Genomic DNA, 18492 nt, shown 5'->3' with positions numbered 1-18492 from the left:
GGAGCATGAGAGTTGTTCTCTGCCTGTAGTCGCTGCTGCTCTCCCCCTCCCCCCCCACCCTCCATTAGAAAGACAAACGGCCGCAGTGCGAGTGTGTCTACCTAGTCGTATAAACATAACTAACGGGTGTGGGTGAGTGAAATATACGATGTTTGGGGCTCTTCTGATACCTGTGAGTCCGGTTTGTGACAAGACAGAGTATAGTAAGGCTGTAGGGAGACACTAGTACAAAACAGGTTTTGATGTGTAAAATAGTCTGGACTCTTTTTTTTTTTTTTTTTTAAGTGTCTTAAAAAAAGAAAAAAAGTAATAGATTTTTTTTTTTGCACTTTGTGGGTATTGAAAATGATTCCGGTAGACCAGTGAGAATTCAAGCCACTCTTTATTCAGTTCAGATCCACGCTGAGATTTTTTTTTTTTTACGGCTGTGATTGTTTTCTTGTTTATTAAATTTGGTCTCAAGCTACTTTCAAAGTGGCACTAAAACTGTGGTATAAAAAAACATTTGAGGAGGCTCGCAGTCATCTCGAAGTAGTTACTGTGTTAAACTGCGACACAGAGGCACAAAAACAATACCACACACAAATGCCTCCAGCGGTGCCATTTAGCTGGCAGCAAGCCAAAATCTTCTGTACGATATAAGCCCCTAGGCTATAGTACTTCATGTAGGGTACACACACACACACACACACACGCAGGCCAAAACAATATCAGCATCTTCCACCTTTACAACCTTGTTTCCTGCGAAGGGGGGTGGGGGGGCAAAAGGAGAGATAAAGAGAGGAGAACGGGGGGAGAGGAGGGAGATAAAAGGTTAAGAATGGAGATGAAAATGGAGAAAAGTGCTACGCCAGCAACTGTGGCGGTGGGGGGGAGACAGACAGGAGTGAGAATTTCTGCCCCGTTGGTGGAATTTTGTGTGAGTGTGTGTGTGTTGTGCAGGGGCAGGTGAATTGAATATCAGCATATCCTGTGCGGACCGTCATCCTCACAGTGTCTCTGTCTCTCTTAACCCTCGCCGGACCGCACTTGCTGCATCTCAGTCAGCCCAATTGATGATTCTTGAATTGAGAGGTTCTTCTTCTGTATTGTGTATCTTGTGTCACCGGGTGCATTGGGTGCAAAACCTGCGTTGCGTTAAGCGGAGGCGGGCCGGGCGAACGGGCAAGTCCCTCAATTAGTAATGCGCAAACTAGTCAGTTTTTGGTGGAGCCATTTTAAGATGAGCGGAGGCGTTTAAGGAGAGGTGGGGGTTTTCCCTTAACCCTCACACTGCACTGCTGTGACAGTGTGCTTTTGGGAGGCATAAAGTTTGCACGGCACCAACGTAACACTGTGTTCTTCGCTGCACGAATGTAAACACATACATAACCACAGTCCAGATGTGTATAAACCCTGAGATGTGAGTATGAAAAACATCACAGAGTTTAAGAAAACACATATCAACCCACCATCCCACTGTTTCACAGAGACCTCTCTCATTAATGAGAAACTATTGTGTATAGAGGTCCAGATCAGCTACACACGCACGCACATCTCCTCCCCCTAATCACCCGCCCCGTGGATAAGGGGCATTACAGTAAAGTAGCAGGTGCCTGTCCATGGTGGGCTGATTTGATGGTAATCTTTAATCTGAAAGGCTTTGATGCCGACCGCCGCGCTTATCGCCCAGGTTTGTTTGGCCAGGCTCGCGGCGCTGGTTTTAACAGGATGACAAGCGTCCGCGCGATTAACCTTTGGCGCTTTTTTTGAAAAACAGCTTCACAGCTCCGTTGGAGCTGTTCTGCGGTTCTACCTGTCCGTGCACAGGCATTTCAGTTGGGGTAGTTTTTGTGTCAGAAAAAAAAAAATCTAGAATAATGAGTCATTTAGGCTGGACTATTTTGAATCCTCTCCTGTGCTGTCTGTTTGGTCTTTAGTACAGGACAGCCAGTCTGTGCTGGTTACTCAGAGTTAAACACCATGGCAGGCCGCCTCCTATACATTATACATGAGAAGGCATTGTTGATTTAATTTGTCTTTCAGGTATTCTCCCCCCCAATCCCTCCTGTATCCCTCCCTGCCATCTAGTCTGTGTACTCACTGTAGCGGTGTTATTAATCCAAACTTTTGCTGGCATATCCGCCGTGTTCCTCCGTGCAGGCTGGGAAAGCAGCAGACAGTGGGGCTGTCGGTGGTGACACGCACGGCTCACATGGCGCCAGCTGCTTTTATTGGACAATAACGGGAGGCTGCCACGGATGACTTACAGGGACGCGCCCGCAATCTTCCATATGGAGGTTTTTCGTTTTTTTATTTGAACACAGGATGCTCGGTGCGCAGCGGTGCTATGGCGCATGTGAACCACCGAATGATGAACGTTCTGGCACTCTTAATGCTTCCCACAGCAACACCTATGATGAACTGTGAGTGGGTGTTGGCCGTGTGATTGATTGCGTTTGTGCCTCATGGTGGAAGACTGTGCGTGCTTCGTAGGTGAAGCACTGTGGAACATTAGTGGGAATACATTTGTTGGTAACTTTTTTATGCTTTCATGCGCTTGTGTTTGTCTTAACGCCTGTGGGCTTGTGAGACACAGCCCCGTAAATCTTTCATGGTGCTTCAGAAGTCCCACTTCCTGTGGTGGCAGACTGATCTCATACCGCAGACATAGCTATAGCTGCGAAGAATGAATGCACTTTAACCAAAGATATCTGACGGAATCAAATCATGAACCAGGAAGTTTAAAAAACGCAAAATATCAAACAAACACCGGTCTTTCACCCAGGTGACCGCTGTTCGTTCCCCCAAGTCATGGCTGATTTATTTGTCACGTAACTTCCGTTCTTAAGTTATGCCACACCAGTATTTTTTTGGACCCATGACCATGACCATGATCTTTTGCTAAAGCTGAATGAGTATTTTTGTTGCCTAAACCAAGCTAAGTATTTCACAATATTTTCCTAAATTTAACTAAGGAGGTTTGTTGCCTCAACCTGACTAAGTATTACACAATATTTTCCTAATCCTAGCTAAATACACGTGTTGCCTAAACCTAGCTAAGTTTGTTCCTGTGATGACAGAAGTTTATTTTGAAAAGACCGCATGCATGTCACTAGGGAGTATCTACACCTGTTGCTGGACATGCGTAGGAAAACCCACGAAAAAGGAGAAATAATCTTTTCTTAAGATGTCATACGAATCGTTGTATGAGGACACGTTAAAGGTGGACATGCAGATCTCATGCTATGGAGAGCGGCTGAGCTGTCAGTCTCGCTGATCAGTTTGCTGTGATGAAGCAGCCATAACTCATCAGTTCATTATGAGATCTTGGGCTGAAGTGAGCCAGCTAATGAGTTAACAACGTTAGTTTATCAGATTAACCGAGCATTACCACAGTGCAGGTTAAATCATAGATTTACACTGCATGTGATCCGCTAATGGTAGTTAGCAGGCATTCATTCATTTTGGGCAAAATAAACGCATTGAGAATAAATGTGCGGATTTAGGGTTACTTGGTCTCACCTGTAGCTTACCGTCTGTGTTTGTGCGAGTCACATTCTGTCTGGCGTTACTTGCAGTAAGTAGTTACCATCCTGTCTCCTCCGGCAGCTAGTGGAAGTGTTGCGTCAGCTCTTTGATAGCCCCTTCAACTTCCTCCTGCTCCTAAGACTAAACTCACTCAGCAGGAGAGGATTCTGTGGGAACACACTGCAATGGAGAATGCAGGTAGTAGAATGTGGTTAAATTTGTGCAGTGACACATGGAAGTTCGGGCTAATTATAAACTGAAGACCAACACCACTACTACATGAGTATTTCATGTTCCTCTGGAGAGCCGGCCTGCCTCCCTCTCTCCCTCCCTCCCTCTCTGTGGATGTCCAGTTGGAGCACCTGGGAGGAAGCAGCTGTAGGTGGTGATTACAGTCCAGAGACTCCAAAATAACCTCTCCTCCTCCCTTGCCTGCTCTCTCCCTCCATTCTCTCCTTCTCGGCCGCCCTCTCCCGGCCTCCTTCTCTCTGAGTCACTCCATCATCCATATAACAAACATAAGACGTCCACGATATATTTAAAAAAGTAGAAGAAAGACAACAGAAAAAAGCTCTAAATTGCCTCCATTCCCTGCTCTTTAGTGTGTGTTCCTGTTTGTGTATGTGTGTGTGTGTGTGTGTGATTGTAGCCATGTAAATAAAGGGACTAATACACACTGCGTGGCTCATCAATATGGGGAGCGATGGGCTCGGCGCTCACAGATGAGCACAGGATGAATAATGTTAGCCCAGCATTGCTGCGTATGACCACCCCTTCTCTCCACCCACCTCCAATGTGTGTCTGTGTGTGTGTGTGTGTGTGTGTGTGTGTGTGTAGCTGTGTGTGTGTGTGTGTGTGTGTGTGTGTGTGTGTTAGCTGTGCTAAAGCTCCCATCAATCACACGCCCAGGACCTTTCAGCAAGCTGCACGCACACACCAAGACACTGACACGTACACACTCCCGCTGAGTTTATTAAAAGCCAGTGTGTTATCTCTGATCTGTCTGACAACAGCTGCACACACACACACACACACACACACACACACACACACACACACACACACACACACATATATATATAAATGTACACTTGGCTCAAACACAACCATCAACACAAGTCACACTCATGTTGGCGGTGTGAGGAGAGGAGCCAGTCCTCGGACAAATCTGTCTTTCTTTTCCTCTTCCTCTCGGCGACGGAGCGCATCACCGCGGTCGAACAGGAAGGCCAGTGTTCAGGGTCACGCCCCGCCCAGTGGAATTCCCCCCTCCCCCCCGCACCACAGGGAGCACACTGGGCGAGAACACAACTCCGGTTTGACCCAGTTCAGCCACCGTAGTGTCAGAGAGACAAAGAGCGAGCTCTTCTTCTATCCACACTGGCTTTCCTTGAGTGATTCACTGATCCCCGTGAATTACAGATTGTGATTTTCTGACCTGCACATTCAAATTCTCTCTCTGAGAACTTTAATTGACTGCTAACTTTTTTCACCACTGTCCTGATACCATCCCAAAGTCATCTTTAGTGGTTATTCGCATAAAAAGAAAATGATTAGTAAATAGATTATTGTAATTTATTCAGTTACTTGCTTTGATTAGTTAGTAGTTTTAATGATGTATCATAAGCTACTTAGAGCTAGTGGTGGAAGTTAATCTTTTGTTCTCTTAATGCTGTGAAAACATCTTCAAATGATTGTATTTGTTCAACATTACGTTTAAACACATCATGATAACGCTATAATTTACCTTCGCTCAGTACAAGTTTTTACAAGTTGAGTCAGCTCCATTATAATTCATGAATTAATTAATTAATTAATTAAAATACGATAAATATCTGATCAAATTTTTGAACTTGCAGTTGTGACAAATTGCGAGCTTTATGTCGTGTTCACTCAAGCTGAATAACTTCGTCATGCTTTGTATGTGTGTGTGTGTGTGTGGGACGTTGCTGTTTGTGCGCCTGTGTTCTGATTTAAACTACCGTACAGCACGTGTTTAAATGTGACCGGCCGTAGCCGATCAGCTGAAAACAGATCAGTTTCTATCGGCAGCCGATTAATAGGTGCTTCTCTATGTTAAGCTGTCCTTTCTGGAAGTCAACAACCAAAAGGGACATTTCCCCACATGCAGTAATAATTGGTTCCTTAGGAAATCTGGGATCAAAAGCAAAGGCTACTTGTTAACCAGAACATTGACAGCCATGATTGTTATAGCTGTTGGTTTTGCCCCTAAGTTATCGTATGTTTTAAGTGTTTCTGCATGGGGATACTTGACATGAAAAAGAGGGGGAGGCTCTATCCCAGAGAACATCTGGCCACTCCCTGCTAAATTACTTCACGGTATGGGTGACATCACATGGGATAGTCCTGAGAGTCCAGTCCAACGATTGCAGTGTGCTTGGGTAATCCACATCCCACCCTGTTGGCCCCGTTGCGTATGACAAACCCTGATCTGGCCTCCATCTCTCAGCCTGGAGGAGCATGGACCAGGCATCGGACCAGAACAGGGAAGAACAGGACTGAGCCGAATGAGGGAACGAGAGAGTAACATCTTTTATTCGGCTGGCAGTTGTGTTTCGTCCAAAGTGTTCTCACACAATCAATCAGTTCAGCATTGGAGTCCGGCTGACTCACTCTCAAAAGCAACAGTTCATTTTCCCCTGTTTACAGTGCTGGGATACAATAAGCGAGGTGATATAACAGAGTGCCCCAGAGTCCCACAGCAGCAGTGTTTGACTCACTGTAGGCCCATTACCTTAGATGGCAGAGGGGAGTGAGAGATCCGCACCCATCGATTGCCCCGGCTGGACCGTCGATACCCCCCTTCGAATCCTGACACGGCGGACTAATGGTCTCCCGGGGGCCGGTGGCAACCAGACACACAGCCACGCTCCATTCCCAGCACCTCTGGGCGTAATGGACAAAAGAGGGGCCCCGTCAATACGTCAATACTCGACAGCCCGGGCTTACCTGCTGCCTCAGCCATTTCACCAATCTAACGACGCCGCTGCTTGTTGGCCCGTCATTTTTCATCTGTCCGCCTCATTTTTGTGGAAATCATAGTTTACGCATTAGTCATTACAGTCGTAGTCAAAGGAGGAGGAGTCGAGCTGGGAGAGGGACACAGTGGACTAGTTTGACCCCCTTATACTCACTCTAGTTGAGGTTTTGCAACATGTACACACACACATGTACCCTTTCTGTCTCGCCTGGTTTGGCGTGACAGATTTTTGTAGCTGTCAATCCAACGGGCCGCACCGTAGTCCGTCCCCGAGGTCGTCTAACAGCAGGGTAATGGTGTGATCGGTACCGGTTGACTGCTCCTCAGCCGTAGTGGCCCTGGAGGCTGGTGTTGTAGGGAGAAGTGGCTAACCCTTCCTGATCACACGGGGGGGAAAGCCACTTTGCCTAGGGAGAAAAGAAAAGGACATAAGGAGGACAGGGGGGTTGTTGGTGGAGGACCGAGGTGACAAAAGAGCTTTTGTGGATGGAGGTTTAACGGCGTTAACCCCCTTTCTCTCCCCGCTTCACATGACTAACAAGAAACCACTGTGACAACTGAGCAATAGCCCCGGGGCCGTGTGTTTGAGTATGCGTTGTGTGTCAGGGGTTGTCCAGGACGTTTGGCCCTCGGCTGTCTTGTGACAGAGCTGACATTCTGGAGAAATGAGGGAGAGTGGTCAGCTGTTGTCAAAATGCCACAAAAATGATTTTTTTTTTTAGCAAAAAAAAGAAATAAAAGAGCCCTCGCTGCACTTTTGTGCGTTAGTGTCAGAATTAGTGAAGCCACAGTAGGTTGTCAACTCGGATCTTCGGTCGAGGCTTCACCGAGGTGTGGCGACCCGCTGATTGCTATAAATGGGGAAGTTGCGACGGTTTTTAAAATTAGACGTGACCAATAAACAGAAAAGGCACTTCTGGGTTATTTCTGCACTTCCACCTGTCTGTGAACGCTTGTACGAGAGAGTGTGTGTGTGTGTGTGTGTGTGTGTGTGTGTGTAGTGCCTGTTGCCCTACGGCCTGTCCCCTCACTGAGACATCTGTCAGACAGAGCAGCAGCATCAGCGACTGACCTTTACGCCAGCACAACTGTTGTCCCTCACTCTTTTCCTTTCTGATCTCTCGTTCCCTCCTCGTCGTCTCTTTCTTTCATTTCGCCGTTCACTCGTTTCTCCTCTTTCGCCCTCGTTTCCAACCGTTCATGTCTCCGTCTCTCTCCTCTGCGTTCCCATCGTTTCCCTCAGTCTCTCTGACAGTGTGTGACACTCCCTCCCTGGGGCCGCCGTCAGTTCAGACGAGCATCGCGTGTGACAGGCCAGCTTTGTCTTTTTAAGCCATTAGCAGCTCCTCTCCTCCCACCTTTCCACCTCCCCATCCTCCATTTACCTTTCCTGTCCTCTCCTGTGTGTTTGCATGCGCACGTCTCTTGCTGCTGACTTTGTATTAATCTGCATAGCAAACACGGCCTTGACTTGAGCGAGGAATTGACGGGCGCAAAAGAAACACGTGATGGCCATGCTCAGTCCTCCTTTAATGAACTGATGCGTTGGGCTAAATGTACAGATGCCGGTGATCAATCTGTGCAGTAAGGTATACTTAACAGGTAAGCAGGATTTAATGAGATTTTCCAGTTGGAGAATTATTTGCCTGTGCGCCTCCCTCCTACCTCTTAGGGCCAGGGTAACTCTCCCTGCTCTGTACTCCCCCACAGTAAACTGTCAAGCCTAATACAGGCAGGAATGTCCAGTCACCTGCTCCTAAAATGCAACAGCCCTGTGCTACACTAACCTAATATAGACCTGCGCCACACACAGGCAGGTTGGATAACACCGTTGTTGCTCATTGCGTATATTTAAACACACACCTCAACGTGGCCCGGCTCAGCTGTTGGGCCACAATGCTACAGAGAAGAAAACTGAAATCATGCCGTGCAGATACATAGATGTTTGTACCTAAAGATCGTACAAATGAGTAGTATTTATGACCCCTACATATTAAATGAAAGCAGGCTCGTGTGAAGTGTGAAGCCGGCCAGCGCTAACAGGCTTAAAGAGGGACTGCTAGCATTTGTAGCATGTTAGCCGTAGCTTCCATCAGCGCTCAGCCGTCTCACTGTATCCATGACAGAGTTGGATCAGGCTGTGAAATCGGATTCTGTCGTCTGACAACACATAGAGCAGGCTCCAACAGTTTGGCCCCGCCGCTTGACAAATGATTATCACACCCCCCTGAGTACGTCTGCCTAGTGTCCAGAGGCGTAATACGCCAGTGGGTGCTTCCAACACATGTGGGCTCGAACAGCACCGGCCCGGGCGGTCATATTGCTGACACAAGTTAGTGAAGTGGACGGAGAGAAAGGACACGAGCTACGTGGTGAAGTTTGATGCTACTGATGTAACAGACTCCATTTAAACCTGGCTGAATACCTTTAGGCAGTTGCTCTAATAATATCCTCACAGAGCCTCTACTCAGAATGTCAAGCCAAGACACAAACTAGCAAAATCAAAGCGGAAGAAGACCTTCATTATCAGTCTGTAGCTGCAGTCTGAATGGAGTCTGACAGCAGAGGTGACGGGGACATTTCATTTTGCTTGCGACACTCAGAAACAAGGTTTGACGGAGGGTTAATGTATCATTAGCTGGGTTTGTGTCTGGTTGCCCCGTCTGCTATTAGAAAGAGTTTGACACTTGTGCTTTCCTGAACAGGACGACGTATACTTCTGTTGACGTTTTGTTGTTGTTTCTGTGTTTGAGGTGATTTCCAGTACAGTCATGTGTGAATAATATCAAGCACAAAGCTCAGGTGACATTTTTATTACTCTGTGTATGGATAGCATCGAGCGACACAAAGGGGAAAAAATAGTCACGGATTAACCGTGAAAACAAAAGCATAAAACGGAACGCATAGAGAGAACAAGAGGAAGCAAGACTGCAGGTTTTCTGGGTTTACCAGAATCTACAGCAGGTGTTTCCTCTCTTCTTCTTTTTTATTTTTTTGCCTCCCCCTGCTCACCCACCTTCTACATCGCTGCTTTCTCGGTCACCTGCCGGCAGCATGCATATCTGGACTGGTTCACAGGGTGGGCATTCTCTCACCACGGACCTGCTGAGTGTTGGAGAAGTGGAGCAGGCCTCTTCACTGGTGGACAGGGAGGGAGGGAGGGAGGGGTGGTGCAGAGATACTGTAGGGAGGTAGCAGAGGTTAGATGCATGGGTTTTTGGTAGTCTTTTAGGACTTTTGTGATGTCAGGTTAATTGTCTTAATAGTTCATCATGGCATTCTGTGATGGATATGATGGATGGATGTACCCATAGCGACCAAAAAGCCCTCTACATGCCGAGCGTGCCTTTTAACGGCTCTACGCACACACTCTTCACTCTCACTTAGGTGTACTGCTGTTATTGCCGTTGATGGGGTTGTCTCACCTCCAGCATAAACATGGCTTGGGGAGACAAGTGTAAACTTGGTGGCCGGGGCATTGCTGAGGGATGTGTGTGTGTTTGATCCCACCCTCCGGTCCCTACCAGCCCACTGGCCTTATTTAGAAGAGCCGAGAGGAGCCAGATGCAGCAACTCTCCGAGGACGCCCGGTGCAACAGAATGTGTGTGTGTGTGTGTGTGTGTGTGTGTGTGTGTGTGTGTGTGTGTGTGTGTGTGTGTGTGTGTGTGTGTGTGTGTGTGTGTGTGTGTGTTTGGCTCATCAGTGCGTTCATTAGCCCCGGAGTGAAATACCATCGCCTGCCACTGTGATTCCTACCCAGAACAGCCTTCTGATCTACCCTCGGTAGGAAGGCGGCCTATTATCCAGGTGTCATAGAGGCACAGCAGCACCCTGAGCACAATCAGGGACTCACCCTGAGCAAGAAGGAGCACATAATAGACCCGTTTTAGTAAATTTCTCTTTTGAGACGCATTCCAAAGATCTCAGAGGTGCAGTTAAGTCCTTTTCTTTTTTTTTTCTTTGCTCATTACCAACCGCTGACTTCCTTTACACTTGGAAGTGTCATCATGCCGATTATGAGAACAAAAGCCGCCATTAGCATTAGTGTTATCATGGAAAGTGCTCATCAGATGGGAGATGAGTGACCCGCAGAGGCCCATTAGCTCACGTGCTAAAACCTTGATCAGCATCATTAGGAAGACAAGAGCCCATTGTCTCCAGCTAACCTCTGAAATGATTCCCATGAAGAGCTCTGCTCCACAGGTTGTTGAAGCACTTTGGAATAATCTCAGCCCCTTGCATGTGTTGTTATTTGCTGCCTGAATCTATCAATGGAACATTTAGTAGTTTTGTGGTCGCATGCAAATCCAGAACTGCATCTAAAGTGACTAATTCTCAGGACTCCTTGGTGATATTTTTTCCTAAACTGGCACTTCTGCCTTTTGACCCTCCCAGCCTTACTTAGAACGATGAGTAAGAGTCATTGGATGTTGTTCGGGGAGTTTTGGGAGCTGAATGTTGTGCTGTGTATCCATGGAGAAGCTGTCCATGATATGACTGTTCCTAGATGTGAGTGTCCTCTGGCGTGGTTGGCAGACTCTCAGGAGACAGTCTCTTGGGACCCCTAGTGCCTTCTCCGGCTCACTGACTGTGTGAGGGGGATACAGCACAGTTATATCTCTGAACTACTGGAGCCCATAGATTTTTGCTTGACCCCAACGGCCTAGCTTTGTTTGAGGCGGCCCTGCAAACAAGCCAACCATGAAACAAAAATCCCCAATTCTTTTGTTTTGTTATAGGGACTGGAGTTGACCTTCCTGACTCTGTGGGAGGAAGGCTGTTGTTTTAACAAAACCGGCAGCGTTTACCTCAGCGCTGAATGAGGCACCTCACCTTGAGACGGCATACTTGAGGTTTTGAATGGCACGGCTTTGTTTTACTTTGGTTCCAGCTTTTTTTTTTTTCTTCTTTTTTTGTAGTGGTTGGCTTCCCTGAGAAGAAAAAAAAAATGGCATTGCAGAGCCGCAAAGAGCAGACTCTGTGACGACAGGGTTCTGTACTCCTGGAGGATGCCTGTGGTTGTTTGAGCTCTGAATGAGATAAGTGGCGTACCTCAAAGAAGGGAGACTGCACCAAGGCTAAATATAGACAGAAAGGAGGTAGAAGGGGCAGACACATCGTGGCTGCCGCTCGTGATGAGTCAATGTGTTTAATCACAACCAGAACTTCAGCAGACCTCAGGATACATGTCAGTCAGTCGGCTGAAATTAGCAGCAGGGAGAGCGCACAGCCTTTGATCTGTCTCTTTAAGACGGGGAAAAGTGTTTTGGTTGAGCATTCCAGACATACCTCCCACACATTCTGGTACAGGGCTGTCGGCCGGCGCGTACGACGTATAGGTTTACAGATGTCCTTACAGGTGATAGATCAAGATAAAGCTCACTTCGGACAGTAAAGTGTTTGTTCACAGTCTCTTTATATGTTGCCCCGTGTCCTCGTCCAAAGCTCCGTTATTAAGCCAGTCACTCACACCTCGAGGGGCCTCAGAGATAGCTCACTCCCACAGAGGATGAGATACTGCCATTCCTTTCTGGCGCGCCTCAGTGTATGAAAAGCACAAACCAAGCCATCTGCTGTTGTACAAACACGACTCTGCAGTGATTTTTAAGTTCCCAATGTGTCCTTATTCATCAATCAGGCCTGGATCAAAAGATCTAAACCCTTATTCATCAATCAGGCCCCTAAAATCTCTATTACAAATCTACTAAATGATCCCCCATCAAGGGGACATATGGCGCTTGATATTCTGCTCCAACAGATCGACAATGATATGTCCGCCAAGGTGATCCTCTCAGATGGGTTAACGTTTTGGGTGTCACCCATTCCTTTGCCAGTAATTGATACAGCCTGGCAGGTGTCATAACAACACAGCCCCCTCTCCCCGGCCTGCACATTGAAGTGTGGTTGACATAGGCTGTCTGGCTGTGTCTCTCAATGGACTCTGGGAAATTTGCAAAGGGTGACGATTGATGGTGAAGTTGAAGACATGCAAGCAGCAGTCACGTCCTGATGAGTCACTGAAGAACTCCAGCCACTGCTGCAGGCATCCGTAGCAGTTTGCAAAAGACGTGTAGGTGTAGAGTAAATATTGTACTTTCAACAGCTCGTACCAGTTAGATGTAAATCTGAGGTAAAGGCCTGTAATCAAGCGTGTAGTGTTGAAAATGTTGGCCTTGCATTGATTTTGCCCTATTACCCAGATCCATCCAGTGTTTGTGTGTGGGAGAGCACTGCAAAGGTGTGATCTGTGGCCAGGGGTTTAAAAAAAAAGGCCAAAGCCATGGGCCACAGGCTTTTATTTTCCCAGGTGGTCAACACACTGAAACCTAAGGAAGAGAGCAAACTTTCAGAAGTAAGCTCTTCACCTCCTCCACCTACCAGCGCTCTCTCTCTCTCTCTCTCTCTCTCTCTCTCTCTCTCTCAGCCGTGTAGGAGTCGTCCTCCTGTTGTGCGCTAGCATGTTAGCGCTAATGAGGCCAGCTGTCCAAACGCTCAGCCGGTCAGCCAGAAGGGACCGCAGCCTTTGTGGACGCTAGGTGTTACATCTCCTGTCGGAGCACACATTCTTGACGCAACACCGCCAACCATTTGGCACAGGAAGGCCGTTCTCCGTCCACCTCCCCCACCTGGAGCGCTCGGCCATCCTTCACTCTTTCTGTACTTTGCTGCTCCCTGGACACCTCCCCTTTCTGCACACACCAGCACATTGATTCCCTCTCTGCAGCTTTATATTTGATCATTTTTCTCTCGACACACCGCAGACGGAGAGTGTCGCCGATGCAGTCGCTGACCTCAGCTCCACACCTGAGTGGCTGTTGCCCCTAAACAGCCTCTCGGACTCGTCCTGAAGCGCCTTTCTGTTTCAGAATGAAGTGCTGCACCCTGTTTGGGCTGCTGAATGGACAATACATCACCTGGCAGAGTCTCTCTGGCAGAAAAGAGAGCGTTAGGGGTAATAGGGAGAGGGAGGTGTTGTGAGGCAGACAAGGGAGAGGGGGGAGACCAGTTAATACAGTCTCACAATGCTTTATGAATCCAATTAATTATCAGTTCATTTGAATGGGAGTGCTCCCAGGTCTTTAATTGTTCTGTTGGCTAGCCTGGACAGCAATACAGCGACAAAGGATGTGCGTCACCCCTGAACGTTTCTTTTGAAAACTGCAATGTGGTGCCGGTCCCATCATATTAAAGGTGGAAAAAAAGATAATACTGTGGAGTGAGGGACAAGGAAAGAGGTGGAGAATGAAACAGCTCTCCTGATGAGCCTCGATAGGATTTTGCAGCTGCGGCACAGCGGTGTTGACCCCGCGAACAACTCACCAAGTAACAGTGCTTCTCCCTCCTTCTCCTCCTCCTCCTCCTCCGCCACCTTTCATCCCTCCACCCCCCCCCCCAACCCGATCCCTGCACGTCTACCGAGTTTTTGCGTGAGCACCGACCGTTTGTAGTGACCCGTAGCGAGAGGGAGAGACTCGCCGAAACAATCCTCATTGATTGAAACGGAGGATCATGATTCTCCCAGATACGCCTCCACCCGACAGAAAAAAAAACCCACTTCAGAACAAAGTGGGCGGGTGGGGTTGGGGTGAGTGAAGAAAACATGTTCAGGTGCTTTGTTCTGCCAGTGCATATTCAGCGAGTGAATGCAAGTGTGTATGTGTGTGTTTGTGTGCGTGTGCGCATTGTGTATGATGTGAGATAAAGTAGCTGGAGAGGGAGCTTCAGTGCCGCAGCCCGGGCCCTCTGCTGACTGGGCTGCTCTCACTGGAGAATTGATTTGGCCTCAGAGAGGATCTGTAGCTCTCTCAGTGGAACAGAGGGATGGAGGATGGGGGGTTGAAATGGAAGAAGAGTGGGTGGAAGTAACACAGGTGGAATTGAGAAGTGGAAGGAACCGGGTGAAAAAATGAAAAGGAGACACAGGAACACACACTCGCGCACATCTGAGGCAGACAGTCGGTCAGGGAGATTTACTCCCCGTAATAACCGTCTCTGCAGGGCCGGCTGTCTCTGTTGTCTCCTGGCTCCTTCAGCCCATAACACAACCTGACCAGGTCACACACACAGACACACCACACACAGGCTCACAAACACACACACACACACACACACACACACACACACACACACACACACACAAACAGCACCACTTCAGCCTGCAATCTAATGATCTCACACGCTGGTGCTGCATGTGTTGTCTGCAAGTGCGAATGTTTCTGTTTTTCTGTTCAACACAGATCTCTGTTTCTGGTGATTGTAGTCACTGTGGATTCACATCTTTGTTGAATGCTGCATACTTCACATTGAGGCAAACCGCAGCATCAGTTGCGGTGTTTTTTTAACGGCCCTCCCTCCACTCCGTTGTTTGGGCCCAAGCTGTTTTATTCTCTCCTGCTTTAACAACCCACTTTTCCCCCCATGGGGATCCTTTAAAGTTTCATCTCATTTATTGAAGTTAGGCCGTGGTCTGTTTAATTGGTATTTCCAGCCCCTTACTCCACCCTCCCCCTTCAACAATTCCCTTTAATAGTTCTGACATTTAAATGACAGTACATATATTTAACCTCTCAGCCTCGTGGCCTTTCACATTCAGTGGTCAGAATCAAGAAGCCCATATTGCACGCCTCCCATTATCTTTATCAAGGATGTGAACACTAAATGCTGTCTTTTCAAGACTTAAAAAAAATAAAGATCGACCCGTCATCCTAATCTCTGTCCCCCATGTCTCCCCGTGCAGTGACCAACTACAACAATGCGGTGGAGGCCGGCTCAGAGTCCGATGACGAGGACAAGCTGCACATCGCGGAGGAGGAAGGCAGCCTGGCGGACGGGGCCGACGGCGACAGCACCCCGCCGGAAGAAAAGCACCCCAGGGAGCACTGCTGGGACGGAGGTGAGACCAGACGCACATACTCGCTGGGCACATTGTTATTATCACACACGCACACACACACAGTGAAATCAAGCAAACACACACCGCGTACCTCCTAATGTTCTGGAACGAGGAAAAGTCCAGCACAAGTGCTCATATGATCTTATTTTCTGCTTTAAAATCTTATTTAAAATCAAGCCAGTGGGGAATAACAGCACTTGATTCACTGTTTGCCAGAATTTTCTCTTGTTTATTCAGACGAGGAACAGCGAGGTCTTTCATGCCACTAGTGTCGTCCAAATTGCACCAACAGAGGTTTCTGTATCAAGAAAAATGACTTCTTAAGATGCATACTTTCCCGGTGTCTCCTCTCTCTGTCACCGTCTCAGAACTGTCAAATGAGCTGTGTCACGCAGGCTTTCTTTATTTACTGTTACTGCATCGATTGTTAGCTGCCTCGTTTTGACCTCGGCTGACGCGGGGCAGGCTAAGTTAAGAAGTGCCTCGCTGACGTCGGCGCGGAGTCAAGTGCCAGGCTTTTGTCTCATTGTGAAAACGCAGAGTGCGAAGGAAACAGGTACTACACGCGGTGGGTTCCCAACTAAGGCAGGAAGCGTGATATCAAACAGAGACAATGCCAACGCAGGGAGAGACCTTCAAGCACACAAAATAGCCCCCATGAGCAGGAGAGCGGGCGGAGAGCTTTACGGGACTGTTGGGCATTGTAGGGGGCCGCCGTGAACTTCTTCTTACCTCAGACCGCGTGGAAGTGACATCGGAGCCACAGGAAGGGCTGACGTCACACGCCCCCCCCTTCAAAACAACAATCGCAGGTGCTGAAGGATGTCGGTGTTCCAACCTGGACCCAAGGCCTCCACACCACTCTCCTGACCTCATACTGCATGTTCACATAAATCCGTGTGTGTGTGTGTGTGTGACGCTGTTAGTTCGGGGCCCGCGCCAAGTACAGTATGTGCAACACTATGTGTGACAGCTTCGTATGAAATGTAATTAGATATTCAGCCACATGGATATTTATTTTAGGGTGTTGCTCGCTTTTGCAGATTTTGGCTGGATTGTTCGTGGGTGAGAGATGTGTGAGGGGGGGGGGGGTTGGGTTTGTTTAGCAAGAGGTCGAGTTAGCGAAAATGTCCAGTGGCCTAACACGTTCAGTTTAAGGGAGGGATTTTTTCTTTTTTGAAATTCCGCTCCGTTGAGTTTCAGCTCAGTCAGTTTCAGTTTCAGTTTCAGCAAGGTTTCGGTCGCTCGTGCACACGGAGAAGTACCCCACAGACCAGTGCACACTGTAGCCACCTATTACCCAGACTGCACCGTCGTATTCATCACTGCTGTCCAGCCGTACCTCCCCGCATAAAGGGAAAGTTGGAGGAAGAATAATGTCATTGGTTTTGGCCGGGGCTCGCAAACATTAAACACTTCAAGAGCATGAGTTACACTGAAACAGCTCAGTGAGCTGGCTGCGCTCCACACTTATGCCTGATCAGGCATATTTTTCTTACGGCCTTCACACATGAGCACACTCACACACACCTCTCTTTCTCACTGACTCTAGCCCTCATATCATACAACAAGCAACATCTTTCTTGTCGCTCTGATTGGACTGACAAGACACGAGGGAAGCCACTGTCCTGCAAGCAAACAGCATCTCTCCTCCCTTCATCCCTCCCCTCTGTTGGTTTCACTCCGGGTCCAGCCTTGAAAAGAGACCGCTAATCTTCTCCTCGTTGAAGCCCGGCTTGCTTCAAATTATAAAAAACCTTGACACCCCTTCTCGTGAGACCGCTGCTCTCCAAAATCGGTGTTTTTTCTGCGCTTTTGCCATCTACCCTTTCCTCCCCCTCCCCTCCCTGCTCCGTTCTCTCTCACTGGTTTTCCTCTTGTTCTGAATCATTCCTCTTGATTACATGGTATCATAGGCGCCCTGCTCGCTGTCATTACTCATTCACTCCTAAATGATTATGTAGTGCTGGAGCGGCCAAGTGTTGGTGCAGTAAACTGCAGCCTGAGTAACTCTGGGGGATGAAAAAAAAAAGGTAGAGAGAGCATTGACCTGGGAGGGCTTCTCCTTTATATCTGACGAGTTGTAGAGCATGATTACAGCTGGGTTTTAGTGGAGTATGTGTTTAGCGGGCACTCGTTCTTTGCTGCATTGTTAGAACTGTCGGCAAAGTTGCAAAGCTCTCACGCACGACGACACCTACTTTTTCCTAATTGTCTCACCCCTGACATGCAGTGACAATATATGATGTCCCTCAGAATCAAATCCTTTTGGATCAATTGTTTCATTTGTGTCCTCTGTGGACACACGGGAACACCTACATTCCTGCGTGCCTTATGTCACCGTGTGATGTTCAAACTGAGCCACCCTTCTGGAAAGGAAGAATCATCCAGAGAGCTGTGGAGATTGTCCAGCGTAGACACGAAGCGCAAATACATGATAGCACCAAGCCAAGGATAAGCAAGTCCTTGTAGATCTTGTAAATACCTCAAATGTATTCTCTGACTTCCCTCCCGTTGATGGGCGATAAAGCGTAACATCACTAATGATTGTGGCGTATTTTGAGCTGTTTGCGCAAATCCTTATCGCTGCTGCATCCCTCCCATCCAAGATAGAACCCACGAACGGGGCCTGCATGCACAACGACAGGAAGCGGTCAGGGGGCAAAGGTCAGCCAGGGCAGGAAGTGCATCATGGGATGCCTTTGTATCACGTTGCAGAGATGTGGGCAGAGAGTGATGAGAAAAGAGCGAGGGAAATGGAAGAGGAGAGAGTGGGTGGTCTGGTGATTTTGTTCTAAGTCGTACTATAGTTAGGTTACACTTTAAAATGAAGAAAGAAAAAAACTCTGCAACAGAGTGTCCTGCTGCAGCCTCACAGGGCCGTTGGTCCTGTTTTTTTTTAAAAAACGATTTTCCACTTGTGCAGTGGTGCGTGCACATCCCTGCGTCAGCACATAAATGGCTGTGTGATGTTTCATGTCAGGGGAGCAGCCTGATAACACGGAGCTGCCTCAGCGAGGCTGCGAACCTCTCTGGCCTCGCTCTGTACCCAACAAAGAGCCGAGAGACACACACACACACACACAC

The 18492-nt window shown here is 48.0% G+C and overlaps 1 protein-coding gene across 1 annotated transcript in view; it reads left to right on the top strand.

The window, feature by feature from the left end:
* Positions 1–18492, top strand: part of LOC129110834 (zinc finger E-box-binding homeobox 1-like) — a 49010-nt gene that overhangs the window by 18010 nt on the left and 12508 nt on the right. The window contains 1 exon segment of the mRNA XM_054623068.1: positions 15250–15405. Coding sequence (XP_054479043.1) covers positions 15250–15405 — 156 coding nt within the window.

The sequence above is a fragment of the Anoplopoma fimbria genome, chromosome 21 (genome assembly GCF_027596085.1).
Source record: "Anoplopoma fimbria isolate UVic2021 breed Golden Eagle Sablefish chromosome 21, Afim_UVic_2022, whole genome shotgun sequence".
In the NCBI taxonomy this organism is placed as follows: Eukaryota; Metazoa; Chordata; class Actinopteri; order Perciformes; family Anoplopomatidae; genus Anoplopoma; species Anoplopoma fimbria.
Note: the sequence above shows the minus strand (reverse complement) of the source record. Positions and strands in the feature narration are given on the sequence as shown.